Consider the following 15,595-nt stretch of genomic DNA (forward strand, 5'->3'; position numbering starts at 1 on the left):
CTTTCAAATCCCTATGAAACCAAGTGGTACAGAAAGTGTTAAAGAGTGTTTTATTCAAGAAGGTAGCTTTTGTGACATTATTATAAAGACTTGTGTACCTGACGTGTTTTCAGAGTTCCTAAAGTTTTCCACTTTAAATTGTTGTTGTGTTTTGATCACTAGTGTTACATGCTCAGGGTACCTCAGGCATTGAATCTGTTAAGTTGCTCCAATGTCCCAGCCAGACTCAAGTGTCCATGTAAAACCTCTATAAGATACCAGTTGATTTCGCCTATGTTGAATCCATATGTACCAACTCAGATACTTGCTGCATCCCTCTGTTGGCCAGTATAGAAAAGTAGATGTCCTGAGTGATTCCTATTTCCCAATATTATACTTAGGACTGAATATTACATAAAAGAACAAGAAGATTTTGCTATTTTTTTTTTAATGGAACGTATGTCTTGTCCTGTAAATTTGATGTAAATAGGGTTTATTTCATAACAGGAGGACTATTTTTGTTTTTCCTGTATGTTTGTGGTGTTCCCTGTACATTGACCTACTTTCCCTGTGCAAGTCTGGAAAGCATTCTTTTTTTTCTCTTCCAGGAGATGCAGAATGCATTGGAGAGATTCTCTAAGCTGCCAGATCATCGGGATGTGGATTCCTGTGTCGTAGCTTTACTTTCTCACGGTGTGGAGGGTGGGGTTTATGGCAGCGATGGCAAACTACTACAGGTATATTCCTGTGTTCTGATGTGTTGTTGTAGGTTATATCTTGGAAAGAGGAAAAAAGTTAAAAAGTGAGAGCGAAGGTGAAGTGATGGAAGACTGAGGATTTACATTTTTTAAAAAGAAAAAAATAAGGGCTTGTGGGAAGAAAAGGGCAGGGGTCTGTCTATGAGAGGTCTATAAGATAAAAAATGGCATAGAAATAGAGCAGGTAGGAGAAGTTATTTCATTCTTTCTGTACGAGTACTAGGTAGACTGTATGTACTCAAACTAGTAGAAGCTTGGGAAGGAGGGGAAAGGATGTGTTTGTCACACTGAGTTTAGAGATAAAGGAGAAAATATCAAGACTGGTGAGGTAATAATCAAAATACGGGGAAGCAAGGTGAGACTCAGTTTGGCTCACAGAAGGCTGCAGTCAAGAGTATTTATCTTCTTTCTTCTCTCAGCTGCAGGAGGCTTTCCGGCTCTTTGATAATGCAAACTGTCCAAATCTCCAGAATAAGCCCAAAATGTTCTTTATTCAGGCCTGCCGGGGAGGTGAGTGCCCAAATACTAAGAGACATGTATTTGGCATGCCATTAAGGCTCATTTTACGCACATACACACCCTCACATTCAACTTGCTGTCAACTCTCCTCTTTGCTTCTCTCAGGTGTAAGTGGGACCCATATTCACCTCCCTCTGCCCTGCTGCTGCCACTGCATCTGTTGCTCTGTAAGTGTCTTTTGCTCTGCATGAGGTGTGTGCATTGACTTGCAGACCCCAGAGCACCTCAGTGATGTAAAGCTCTATCATATCCCACTCATATATTGAGGCTTTCTCTTGCTATGCCTGCAGTAGGGGGAGTGGGGCATATGGTGCATCAAATTGCAGCACAGCATGGAGTGGTACACTAGCGCTGGAGTCTTGTCTGAGGTCCTGTCTTTTTCTTGACCCTGGATGTGTTTTATCTCTTGTGTTGTCTCTAGAGCCATCAAAGTTGGCTCCAAGTCGTTGACTTTTTTTTTTTCCTTTACCCTATCCTGCTTTCAACCTTCAAATGACCTTTCCTTACACCCTTTTCCACATATAATTGTAATAACAGAATTCTTTTCTTGATTCCCATAGATTGGTTCGTTTTCCGTTCTTGCCATTCGCTGCTTTTTTTTCTTTAAATTCTGCTACTTGTTTTCACTCCTTATGTAACTAACCACATGTCTGTAACTAACTACCTTTCAGATCTGCTAATGACCAAATTTTTCCCTAAAGTGTTTGGGCATTTTGAGATCACTGTCAAACTGCAGATACTCCAAATAGAAATTCTCTCTTAGAAAGCTTTGTTTTTCCCCTTGTGATAAAGAGATTTTTCTAGCGTGTATGCTTTTCCCCCTTCTTTCCCCTTGTTCCTTGCAATTGTCTCCCTTCTTTTTCATTTTAAGCTGAGCTTTCTAGTGTTTTCTACCCAAGAGAATGTTTCACCTCTTATCAATTCATGTTTAATCCCAGTGCAGGGAAAAACCTAAAGTCTACGTGAAGTATTTTGGGTATCAAAAATATTTGATCCTTCTAAGCAGTTTGAAATACTGTAACGTGCATGTTTACAATATGAATTGAATGTGATTGCTTTCCTTTATATTATTGAGCCTTTAGATACTCTTGAACAAATGTGAATGTGCAGACTCACAACAGTGTGGAAGTAAGTTTAATAAGCCAGAATTGGCAGCTGACATAATTAGGTAATTAGGTTTATTTGACTGTAATGTTACCACAGTGGGTCTGTTCACATCAATAAATCGGGCTTGGCCTTCCAATTCCCAAAAAGGTTTCAGTGAAGAAAGCTATGCAAAATGCTTTAGAACTGGGATACAGCAATAGGCAAAGGATTGAGACTTGAACAACTGAAAGGCAAAAAAAAATCTTTCTTTAATTTAAAGAAAAAAAACCACAAAACCTGCCTTTTTTAACCTCTCTTTTAAACCTCAAGTAATAGTTGGAGGGGAAAGCTAGTTGCAAAGTAATTGAGCTGTCAACAAAAACATTTACCTTTTCATGTGAGCATTCAAAGGTTAGACTAGCCAATACCATTTTTTTTTTAAAAGCAGCATTTAAGAGACTATAAATAGTCTTTAGATTAGTAGTCAATCTCTTTCTGCCATGCAAGTTAGCTGGAACCACTTGAAACAAAATGAGAAATGCATAGGTTATTCTTTTCCCCTAAGTTTATATAGTAAGCCTTATCTATCTTCTATTAATGACATGTAAAAAAATTTAGATAAAGAAGGGTTGGTACCGTCTACTTAATTTCCAAAGAGCCTTTGGCAAAAGTCTACTATAGAGTTGAAGCAGCCCACCTACAGTCATGGATCAAAACCCAGTAGCAACAGAAAGCAACAGGAAAAGACAAATAGTCAGATTTCACTATGACATGAGACTTTGAAGCTATTTAACATCTGTGTTTAATATAGTAGTTGATCCAGAAAAGTGAAGAACTGTGGTAAATAATGACAAATAGGTAGTTGACAGTTATTTAAATCAATAGGGAAAACAGCGATCTGGGAACTTCAGTAAAATTTAAACAAAATGGATCAAATTGAGTGGCCGTTAATGGTGATATAAATTAGAGGTTAAGTACACAGAGGAATATCTTGAGAGGCTTAGTGCTTTACATATTTTAGTTACATTGCTAAGTTAACTAGAATGGTGTTTGAAGACAAAGGCATGAGGAAGACCTCTAATTCTGAAGCTATAATTAAAAAGGTTTTCACTTTATACATTATGGGATGATGACAGTGTGAATAATATAGCTTGACTGTAAAATTACCTGAGTCTTATCTGAAGTAACATACATTGTGAACAGTACTCTAAATTTTTAAGACGATGCAGAACTATAAGGTTTTGGAGAACTGTGATAAAAGACATGAAAAAGTGTGGTTAAAAATGGGAAAAAATGCATTGCTACCTTAAAGAGATGATGAAGGAACTTGATGTAAGTACTCATGAAATTTTGAGCTTGTGGAGCCTTAATTATAGGCTATATCTAGCCTGTCAGGCAATCACACCCCTCCCACTGCTGCTTTCATTTTGGAGGAAAAGAATAACATTCCTGACTTATGAACTGACCATTTCCTGTGCATAATTATGAGATGCCACCAGTGCCACTGCCTGTAAAAGGGTTAGAAATCCAGTTGCATTTCTTAGGCACGACCTGGCAACAAAAACCTAGAGCCATCATAACAGGAAGGCCTCTGAAGTGGACGTGTATGTCTCCTAAGACCAGAATCTGACCCATGCTGTTAGGAAGTAAGTAAAATTAGTAGATTCTCATCTTACAACAAAAGAACAAAAGGGCAAAATTATATAGAAAACCTGTAAACTGTAGTTTTATTTTTCATACAGCATAGCTGGACTATTAAAGTTATTGCCACTTAGCAGTTAGTCTAAATCACAATGAAAACTCTGCATAATGTAAACAAGTAATTGAGAATATCTACACTTGTTGTAATACATATAATGAGTGCTGGAAAGGACGTTAAGTGTTCTGCAGGTTTTAAGTTAATCGCCATGTACTGGAGTTCTCTCTCTCATGCTTGGGGTCAAATTATTTTGCATTGTACTGTTGCACAATTTATGCCTTTGATTGAAATAAGTGATACTATAGTCAGGATCTAGAACTAGGTGAGATATTTGGACAGTGTTTTCTTGATGCCTTGGACGTAGACCTTAGCAACTAAAATGATAGCTCTCATTTGAGTTCTGCAGTAAGTGGGTAGTTAGCATTGCAAACTAGACTAGATGTTTGTGGACACTTCTAAAGTAGGTAAAAGTGGAAAATAGAAACTTGGGGGCTAGGCATCTAATCCTTCCAAACGTGGTGAAGAACTATCAGAAACTTCTTTGCTTTCCGGTTATCCCATGATCTGCATGGGAAAGAGGGGGTGAGGGGTGGGAGGGAGTCAATTGGCGTGCAGATGAACGGTCATGTTAGGCTGAGCAGGTTCAGCATTTGTTGGTGTCTGCATTGGTTTGTGCAGAAGAATGTTCAGATGAGTTTTAAAAACAGCTGAAAAAGCTTAGAGTTCATGCAAAAGCTTTCTGGTTGACAGCAGTTGTGGCGTTGCTGACGAGAGCCCAAAACTAAGTACAGGGAAACTACATCCAGTAATTCAGGATAATTTCTTCTTTTTTTTTTTTCTTTTCTGCCCCTCCCCCTCCTTGTTTATTGCTTACCCAGATGAGACTGACCGAGGAGTTGATCAAAGAGATGGGAAAGAATGGTCAGATTCCTCAGGCTGTGAGGAAAGTGATGCAAATAAGGAGGAAAATCTCAAGCTGCGTCTGCCTACGTGCTCTGATATGATCTGTGGATACGCTTGTCTGAAAGGTACTGGGGAGGAGCCCTAATTAGGGCATAAGGAGGTTTTATGTGTCCGTGTTCCCCAGAAACTTAATCATACATGCTTTCTTCTCAGGCACTGCGGCCATGCGAAACACCAAGCGTGGATCCTGGTATATCGAGGCTCTCACCTCTGTGTTTGCAGAGGACTCCAGAGACACCCATGTGGCTGACATGTTGGTGAAGGTAAGCTGGAGCGTCTTTCCTCTCTGTCACTCCCCTGGTTTCTGAAGAGCCTTCCAGTGCTTCAAATTGCTAGGATTAATCTACTATTAAAGCCATTGTTCTTGCCTTGTTTGTAGCTAAATTACTACTCCTTTTCCCGTTTAAATATTTATATGTGTGTGTGTATATATGTGTGTGTGTATATATGTGTGTGTGTATATATACACAGTTCCACAGCAGTTTAACCAAAGGAAAAATGCTGTTTCTTTGACTCCTTCCATTTCACTTGTGTGGTTGCATGGTGAACTTATGAGAAGAATTAATCTGGCTTGCCAAGAACTACTTTTCTTCTGTAGAAATAGCTTTTTTTTTCAGGGGGATTCGTTCCCTGAACTAGCTCACCACATAGCTGCCCAACCACTTGCACTCACACAAGGTAAAGGTTGAGAAAACGAGGGAAGAGAAAGTGAAGACAGCAGTGTGACCATGACAATTTGAGCTGCTGTTGAACTGCACCCTAGTTCTTCATTCTTCTTATAATTTAGAAAGACAATACATAGGGGACTGCTTAATATGTTAAACAGAAACTATGGGTACAGAAAGCAATGATGTTTTTATTACTTCTGTCTTCTTAATCCTTCCAGTCTTTTTATTTTATTTTTTTTTTAATCTCACATCTAGGTGAATAGGCAAATCAAGCAACGAGAAGGCTATGCCCCAGGCACAGAATTTCACCGCTGCAAGGAAATGTCAGAATACTGTAGCACGCTCTGTCGGGACCTTTACCTGTTTCCTGGCTATCTGCCAGGGAAATAACCCTGCCAGCTCTGTTGGAAGAGAGATACTGCCAAAGCTGAACTTTGAGTATGGATATCTACATTTTCATTCTGACGGGCTGTGACATCAGATGTGCAAACAAGGAATGCTTGTTTATATCTGGCCAGTCCAATTCTTGATGTCTCTTTCTTAAATAATCTGGCAACTTTCTTTGTAATCTGATTCAATTCAGGGTTTAAAGTTCTAATATCCTGACTTATTCCATACATATAGAAATTGATGGAATGAGCATCAGCACTGGAACAGGGAAGAAGCAGGAACATCCTTTGGAAGGAGACATAAGGACATTTGTAAGAAAGTAAATGTGAAAAGGAAACAGACTATTCATACAATTTTTTTAAAAGTTAAGCCTTTCTGAAAGGAAAATTATTCATAAAATGCTACTTATCTTATGCTTGTATTTTAAAATTTTTAAATACTTTCTACCTGGTTCTTCATGCAGAACAGTCAGCTCCTGTGTAGAGTAGAAAAGGGCTCCCTTGTGAAGGAGAATCCTTCCCCTCTCTAAAATGGAAGGTTATTGTTTTCAGTACTTGACACTTTCCTATCCATCTTGATTACTTAAAAGTCTATTTTTGCACATTCCTTCAGTAGCCAAGTTATTAAGACACATCCCAGGTTATCAATAAAACAAATAGAGATCCAGAACTTTTCATACAGACAAATAAGCCTTCAGAAACAGTTTTGAATCTGGAAGTTCTGGATTAGCTCCCCTTAGTCCCAAGAGTGAACAACCGCATGGAATATTACTTTTGAGGAATTTGTTTGCCGTAACACCTGTGTGTCACAACAGGCATGGCATTCAATCCACCAACTTCTCAGGAGTCTATAAATTGCACTGTACAACTGAATCCCTGAAACCGTACAGCCTCGTGTAAAAGGATCTTTTGTTTAATTAACAAAAATATTCAAGGCAGCTCTTTACAGTCTAAGCGTGTTGCTTGGATTATTTATCACTGCAGTTTGTTTCCCTTTCAAATGAAAGGGAAGAGTTTCATGTTATTACCCTGTTTGCGCGTTTTCTTTCTTCAGCCATGATCATTTAAATCTATTTCTTTAGCTAATATTGACCAGGTGAAATGACACTTTGCAAACAATAAGAAATGTCGTGGCATAATCCATCACTTCTTTTGGAAATTCTGTACAGTCTCTTCCTGCTGTAATTTGTCTTTTGTTTGTGTCCAGTTGCAGTTACTCCCATGTGATGTGATGTGGGAGATGGGCATTGTTCTCTTTCTGTGGTAGAGCCTAAATCCTGCTATACTGGGTTACATATGGACTACAGTCTGTTCCACTTGAGTCAATCTTCTCCGTTTTGTAGCAGTAACTTAGCATAGTTCCTGGATTACTCTTTTTATGTAGGTGTGGCTTTTTAAATATTTTTTCAGGATAGAATTATGAATAGGAAGCACAAAGGGATATGGAGGGAGGCTGGAAAACTAGGCAGGTGCTTTGTTATTGTTCTGCCTAGGAAAATGAAGGCTGTGTTTCCTCCAGCTGACAAAGGTGCAGCATTAACGTGCATCTTGCACTTATCTTACACACAACATGTGATAAACAGAACAAGGATCGTACTTGCCAATTGGTGCCTTATTCTGAAGTTTGAGATGTCAGTTTAGGGGCTGTTGTACCTTCCTGGAGTATAAACAGTTTCTTCCTGAGTGCTCCCTCTTTGAAATGGTGCAATATTTTACAGATGCGTATATTGATGAAGCACTCCACTCTGATGGATTAGATTTCTGTAGGATTGCATCAAATTGCATTATCACTGCCACTTTTGTATATACTTTTTGTATACTTGTATTTTACTGCCTTGAGGTATCAAAATAAAGCATTCTTGTTTGATTAATCTGTGCAGTATCTTCCATTTGGAGAGTTATACCTCTGTGCAGAAACGGAGCTTCTACATAAAGAGAATTTTGCATAATTTCTTGAGATAGTACCTCCCAGAGGCTCTTTTGCACTCTCAGGCAGAAGCCTGTTACTTGCTAGCTGCAACCAGTATGGGCTGCTTGTAAATTTTGGTAACACCTGGACTAAAATAAAGTTAATGCATTTTAAATAAAGAGATGTGAGGCAGAACCACCAATTAGGATGCCTATGATGTGTTTCAACAAATGAAATATTTAGACTGGGAAAATTGTGGGCTTGGTGTTCTTGAAAGAAGAGTTGGTGCCAAAAAGAAGGGTTTCTGAAATAGGGTCTCGGAAAGAGGATGGGCCCAGAAAGAAGGTGAAGATACCAGCTGCAGGAAGGATCCTGGAAGTGGAGGAAGATCTAGGTGATCAGAGCTGTATGGAAATGACTGCCAGAGGATGCCCAGAGGCCTTGACTTGTAATGCCCAAGACTGGTAACAGCGAGCAGCTACGCAGCACAGAACCAACACAACTTTCTGTTCCACCTTCACAGACCAGTGGTAATCTTGCTGCTGGGAAGGGAAGCTGAGACCTAGGTAATGCACCTGGGAGAAAGCCAGTGAGTGAGCGTGAAATAAGAAGGTAAAAGCTCTGTTCTCATTAGTTCTAAACTAAACCACGGTATCCAGATCCGCTAGAGACTGGCATTTGTTCTGTCTCATCTGTGACACCTAAAAGGGTGTTTCCTGTCTTCTAAGTTCTGTTTTTCATGGAAGGAGTACGTTGTTTTTTCAATAATACCTGATTCTGGTACAGGAAATCTAGTAGTAACATTAGCAGTGGAATTACCAGCCTATACCTCTGCAGAAAGTATTTCCAGTAGTACAGAAGATGAAGTAAACAAGATGTTTGTATTTTCAGAGAAATAAGATTAATAGCTGGGATACCAGGAAAGTGTTAACAGGTTCACATTTTGGCTCAAAACCAAAAGAATAAGATAAGGCCGAAAGTTTGCTTTTGTTGGACAGGGAGTGAAAACAGCAAACAGGATGCAGACAAGGTATTTTACAAATCTTGAGTTGTATGAAAATCACTGTTTATTAGTATAACAATTCAGTAAATGAATACAGTTAAAGTAATTCTACGCTGGTTTTGTTTCCCTGTTTGTCATTATGAAAAGTAATAGATGCTCAGATGATTTGACTTTGTAAAAATAGTCATTGATCTCCTTAAAAATTAGGATGTGCAGAATGGTATTGAAAGAGGGCATGCTTTCCAAAACATTAAAAGGTTTGGCTAAACATCTATAAAACATCTTGTAAAATAAAATTTATGCCAAGCTGAGACTCCTCACATATGCTGTACCTGTGTTGTGTGGTGTGTTCTTACCCTTGTCTCCAGGGTATGAGAATTCTTCGCTACACCACAACACTAAATTACAAAGTTAGGAGAAGGAAATGCAAGAAAATAAGATACTGTTATGTAATAGATGATCTTCGTTACACAGTGATGATGTCATTAGTGTATGCATACAGAAAACCGTTTCTTTTAAAGGAAAGGCGTGAAACAAGAATCTCCAGAGAAGTTACAATCAACCATTGTCACAAGGTCAGCAGCCTCTGTGAGACCGTTTCACCAGGTACGTGTTCCAAGTCCTACTCAATGCAATTTGGCCTAGTGTTGCTGCTTTTGCCAATTCTACTTGTAGAATTCTCTCTTGTGAAGGTTTGTGTCGTGGTTTAGGCCAAATCAGCTACTGGGGACCTGGGGGACCCCAGATGGGACTGACAGATGCTCCCCTCTTCTCCTCTTCAAAGAGAGAGGCAGAGGAGGGGGAAAAGAGACTTACGAGTTTAGAAGGAACTAAACTACTTTAATGAAATATTAATAATAAAATAAAAAAAGAAATAATGAAATATATACAAAACTGTATCAAGCTCCCAGAATGACAATCACGTCACTGGCTGGCACTGGGGCAGTCCCAGGCTGGACTCGGTGACAGGCAGGAACTGGATTCCAGATCTGCATTCGGGATTGGGATCAAAGGCAAATGAACAGTCCTCCTCAGGTGTCAGCCATCAAAGGAAAAAAAGAGCTGACCCTTTGATCCCTCAGATTTTATACTGAGCATGATGCAGATGGGGTGGAATACCCTGTTGGTCAGTTTTGGGTCAGCTGTCCTGTCCGTTCCTCCTTACAGGTGGGACCCCACTGCGCTTTTCTGCTTCCGACCCTCCAAGGGGGCAAATAACAAAGTTGGTTGCCCGTGGGTGTTATAGCAATAAGTATAAGCAGGAGCCTCTCTGCATACCATGGCTGGGCATCAGCTATAAACATGGGTCTTATCACTCTGAGAGAGTGAACATTGTCTGCACAATATGCTGTTAACTTCAGTAGTTAGAAGAGGCCCAGCTAAGAAGGAAGGTTACTGAACAAAATTGGTCCTGTTTCACCTCAAACCAGGACAATGTGGTATTCAGTTTCCGTTTATCTGCGTTTGGTACCTTGTTTATGGTCACTGCTACGTATAACTTAGTCTCCAGACTGTAGTTTTGTATAAACTGTTTTGCCTGCGAGCACAAATTCTTAAGACATCTCCCATGTAATTCACTACATCTTTCAAAGAGCTCAGAATTGTATTCAGACTTCTCTAGCTTAAGAAAAATAACTGGAATTGCTGCGTTTTAGGCTGCTGATTTTTTTAACTTTTTTTTTTTTCCTTTTTCACTCCTAAAAGTTCTGAGTTTCAGCTGCAAAGTAAGGAGAAACAGTAACACCTGTCATAGAAACCATGCTTTGACAAAGGTAAGCATCATGCTGCACTGAGAAAATACTTGGATTTGCACCTGTTGTATTTGGGTTGTAAAGAAAAACACAAACTAGCTATCTGTTAGTATCCAGTCACTTGTAAAGGGACTTAAAGAGTGAGGCGAAAAGGTCACACTGAGCATAGGCTTACTTTTCTGAAATTGATTTTACATAGAAATAAACAGTTAAGGAACATTATAAGCTGTCACTGCCTCTGGCAGCTCTGTGGCTTGGGTATTTCTCCTGCCCAGCCCAGAAACCCCAGGCTTTCCATCTCAGGCTGATCTTCTATTTGCAGGTTCAAACAGGAGCAAGGCTGAGGGTGCATCTCCAAAACAGTAGGATGTATGGAGGACGCTGACCAGGCCGGCTACACAGACTGCAAAAGAGAAGGCGCTGCCTGCCGCAGCATCTGGCTTCAGTGCTAGCAGGAGTCAAAGCATAAATACAGACAGCCGCTTCCCCTTCCAGATCAGTCTCACCAGTTGCTGGCACCTCATCCCTGCAGCGCTCATGTACGTGGGATAGTGAGATTTCATGGAAAGATAGTTAAGAAAGGATTTAGTAACAAGATAGGACAGACACTGGTGATCAGGAGCAGCACTCAGTCAGGCAAGCACACTGACTACCTTTGGTTTTCACTAAACTGGCCCCTTTCTGTCCATTTCCCGCTTTGTTCCTCCCCAGCTGTTTTCCTTAAGTTTTGCATAGTCCTATGGGCCCCTACTGATGTTTCGGGATCCTCAACATCCCACAAACCTTTCCTGGCTGTGCTGTTGAGCAGCTTTGACTGGGTTTAGGTATAACAAATTGGATTAAGCTCAGCTTTTTTGCTGTCTTCTATATTCCCATGTCATTTTTAGTCAGAGATTGAGAAAAAAAACCCAACATTAAAGCAAGAGGAAAATACGAGATCTTTTTAAGGTAGTTCTCAGGAATGAAATGACATATATTTAGACGTTAGAGTATGCATTCCTTTGGTATATCTGTCTGTCACAAAATGTTTCAAAACTTTAAATTCACTTCTGAGGATGGCGGGGTAAAAAATTAGAAAGAAAATGGAAAAAAAGAATCACTAAGAGTTGAAACCTCATGAATTATCAGTCACAGAATCATAGAATACCAGGTTGGAAGGAACCTCAGGGATCACCTCATCCAACCAAGCTGCAACTATACTGGGGGCCACCCAGCTGGGAATTAGCTTGGCAGAAAAGGACTTGGGGATTCTAGCGGACACCACGTTGAACATGAGCCAGCAATGTGCCTTTGTAGCGAACAAGGCTAATGGTATCCTGCACTGCATTGGGAGGAGTGTTACCAGCAGGTTGAGGGAGGTGATACTTCCCCTCTACTCAATTCTGGCAAGGCTGTGTCTGGAGTCCTGTGTCCAGTTCTGAGCTCCTCCATACAAGAGAGATATGGACATAATGGAGAGAGTCCAACAACAGGCCACAAAGATGATGAAGAGCCTGGAGCATCTCTCCTATGAGGAAATGCTGACAGAGCGGAGACTGTTCAGCCTGGAGAAGAAGAGGCTCAGGGGGATCTTGTCAGTGTACATAAACACCTGAAGGAAGGGTGCATAGAGGATGGAGCTAGGCTTTTCTCAGTGGTGCCCAGTGACAGGACAAGAGGCAACAGGCACAACTGAAACACAGGAGGCTCCATTGGACCATCAGAAAACACAGTTTTATTGTGAGGGTGACTAAGCACCGGAGCGGGTTGCCCAGAGAGGTTGCAGAGTCTCCATTTGTGGAGATACTCAAAAGCCACCTGGACACGGTCTTGGGCAACTGGTTCTAGCTGGCTCTGCACAAGCAAGGGATTTGGACCAGATGACCTCCAGAGATCCTTTCCAGCCACAACTGCTCTGTGATTCTGTACGAAAGTTACTGTGTTGGTTATGCCAGTGAATGAGGGTTCATGAAGGTACAAAGACTGTGAGGAAGGCTGTTTATTTGTGGTGAGGTTTTATGGCCAGGGAATTGGCAATAATAGGTATGCTTTAAGAAAAAATATGTTAAATATGAGGACACAATGTAATTTATATAAGGAATAATCTTCCAAGGCCTGCTAGGAGAACTTGCCCTCTCAGATGCTGACACTTCACAAAGTTGTTGCTGAAACAGGTTGTAGGAATAAGCCTGCTCAAGTTGCAGGATGGTTCTCTTGTCTCTAATTTTGGCAATTTTTTATTTCCATCTTCTTCTTCCCTAGTGTCTCTCTGTCATCAGCCCCCATTCTTTCTACGATCCCACTGTTGACGCCTTCCAAAGCCAGTGAAGAATGATACTGCGTCAGAGGGGAGAGGGAAACCTTACCTCCTGTTAATTTACTGAGCTGTCCTGGTGCCAGGGCAGCAGAGAGATATTAAAGCAGGGAAGCGGCTGCTGAGTCCAAGCACAGACTGAACAGGAGGGGGCAGGGAGTCTCTGGTTACACTCCCTCTCTGTCTTTCCCTCACCAGTAACCTTCTCTCTCAGGGTGCTCTGTGGGATTTTAGCTGAAGCCTTGCGTCTGGTTTGCTCCATGACTTTGCCGTGGAGAACAGACAGGAAGACGTTGCCCTGACCAACCCCTGCTCCACAGGACGTTGTCTCTGGGGATATGACTGGGGATGCCTCTCCAACAAAAACGTTCCGATACCAACAAACTCTGGTGAGTACAATACCTGCAGGAAGACAGAATATTTCCTACATACTAGCTCTTCCCTCTCTGCTTAAGGGGCTAAACGCTTTCTTTGCCTATAAATATCCTTCCCTGTTTGTATTAGGAAGAATTTGTGAGAGTTTGGCCTGAGCGCGTGCCCCAGTAGCGTCTTCCTCCAGGAGAGAATGAGGCCATATTCTTCTTTTCTCAGTATGAAAATGGGAATCATTCCTAATCCTGATGGGTGAAAAATTTACATCACTGAATTCACCAGACAAAGGAAAAAATGCTGGAAAGACTCAGGGCTAAGTCTGTAGGGATGCCTCGTCTGCAGAGCTGTATAGAAATGCAACTGCTGGTTGTGAATGGGTTTCCTTTGTCCAGACAACCACGGATAAGGCACTGAAACTTTTCCCTTCCCTTTGCTGTAGCTCCCAGAACATGTGGTTAGGATTCTGCCGTGCTGGGTATTTAGGGGTACTATGAGAGCACAGGGCGTGTTGCTCTATGGCATCTTTTGGGCACATCTCAGTGGCGTCTTGCACTGCCTTTGATGCAGGCTGTTGCACTACTTTCAGGTTTAAATAAGTACTTTAAAAGATTACTGCCAACTAGGAGAAGTAAGATTTATTGCATCTCATGAGTCCTCACACTTTTCTGGAGAAGCTGAGGTAGCAGTTTGTACTGTATCTAAAAAGCCACTTCCTTTGGTAATTGAAGTGAGAGTTGGCACCATACACTCCAGATTGCCTAAGGAACAGCCTTTAAAAATGAATGGTGGCCTGTTTGTCCTGAGCATGCAAAGTTTTGATAGCAGTGCTTGGAGACAAATAAGACTGTTAGGACTGAGGAAAACATGAAATCCCATCTTCTTTGAGCTACTGCAAAGAAAGATGGAGAGACTTCACAGAAGCTAGAACGCCTGGTTTACTAAGGGGAATGTATGGTTGCCTTTGGAAATGGAAAGCTGAGGTGAAGATGAAGAGAGTAGCTTTCAGTCCAACATTTTCTGCTGCTAAGCTCTGCTCTTATGTACGACATAATGTCTTACAGATGAATGAAGAATTGTATGCTTTTTAGTGTGAACATATAGCCCCTTATGACTGAAAGCTTGATTTCAAATCCAGACTTATGTAATGAATGTAAATTCTTAGTGCTCCACGTAGGCACATCAAAAGCATGCACCCTCACCTCAACAGTGTTTTACTAAGAACACTATTTATCACTTGTCAAGTGTTAACATTGCTGAATGAGCCAAACATTACAGTGGAAAAGCTGGATTATGAAATATTATGTCTCTTTTGGCCGCGTTTCCTGTAGTCCAACACAAAAAAGTAGCATCCTCAGTCTCAGGATCAAGTAGCTCCAACACCAGGGCGTTGAGACTGTGCCTAATACCTGACATCATGGGATTGCAGTGGCCTGTATGTGCAGTATACAAACATGTAAGGTTTGTGGGGGGAAAAAAGAGTTGGGTTCTGAGTTGATCAAATTGTATGAGGTGCTGAATTGTAAGGAAACACTACAAAACTGAACAAAAGCAGTGGTAAAGAAGAGAACATGAGACACCAAAAGATGCAGAAATGGCGAGTATGCTACTTGGGGAAAATGGCTATATTTCTTCTCTAACTGTAACAAATTCATCAATGTTTAGAATTTTCTATTTTATATTCTTTAGTTTAGAACTAGACTAGCCAGAGTGTTTAGACTAGTGACAGTTTTCTTGAATCCTTGTGGGAAGGCACAACTGGTATTAGATTTCTTGAGTTCAAAGAGCTGTAGAACTTGGGCTAAAGGCAAGGCTTTGACAATATGTTTGTACATTACATTACATTCAGGAGAGAAAGCAGGACAATATACTACATGATCTTCATTTCTTCATAAATTTATCCCAAATATTTGCCACTGAGACCTTTTTTGGCTTCTGGACAGGACAGGATTGTGTAATAAATGGTAGCTGTTTGATCCCTCAAGTGTCTGCATGGAGAAACCCCAAATGCTTAGTTCTTTAATTGAATTCATGTCACCCACATCTGAGTCCTTAGGGATCACAGGCAGAGTAGCAGCTAGTTACTGAGAGCAGCTATTTGCTGGATGTAATCCAGGCGTCAGTGCTAAGTAGATGCTGAATCACTAAACTTGATGAAGGATGAATTATTTCTCAAAACATGATAAATGAAGACTAGCTCTAAGGATTA

General features: G+C 40.8%; 1 protein-coding gene across 1 annotated transcript in view; it reads left to right on the forward strand.

Annotated features, from left to right (window-relative positions):
- The window catches only part of CASP2 (caspase 2, apoptosis-related cysteine peptidase), a 16,110-nt gene extending 10,048 nt beyond the window's left edge, over positions 1 to 6,062 (forward strand). Inside the window, exons 7-11 of the mRNA XM_009892787.1 lie at positions 588 to 716; positions 1,157 to 1,247; positions 4,920 to 5,069; positions 5,158 to 5,267; positions 5,928 to 6,062. Coding sequence (XP_009891089.1) covers positions 588 to 716; positions 1,157 to 1,247; positions 4,920 to 5,069; positions 5,158 to 5,267; positions 5,928 to 6,062 — 615 coding nt within the window. The remainder of the gene's footprint in view (positions 1 to 587; positions 717 to 1,156; positions 1,248 to 4,919; positions 5,070 to 5,157; positions 5,268 to 5,927) is intronic.
- Positions 6,063 to 15,595: the final 9,533 nt, after the last annotated feature.

Source organism: Charadrius vociferus, unplaced genomic scaffold, assembly GCF_000708025.1.
Source record: "Charadrius vociferus isolate BGI_N301 unplaced genomic scaffold, ASM70802v2 scaffold301, whole genome shotgun sequence".
NCBI classification, from domain to species: Eukaryota; Metazoa; Chordata; class Aves; order Charadriiformes; family Charadriidae; genus Charadrius; species Charadrius vociferus.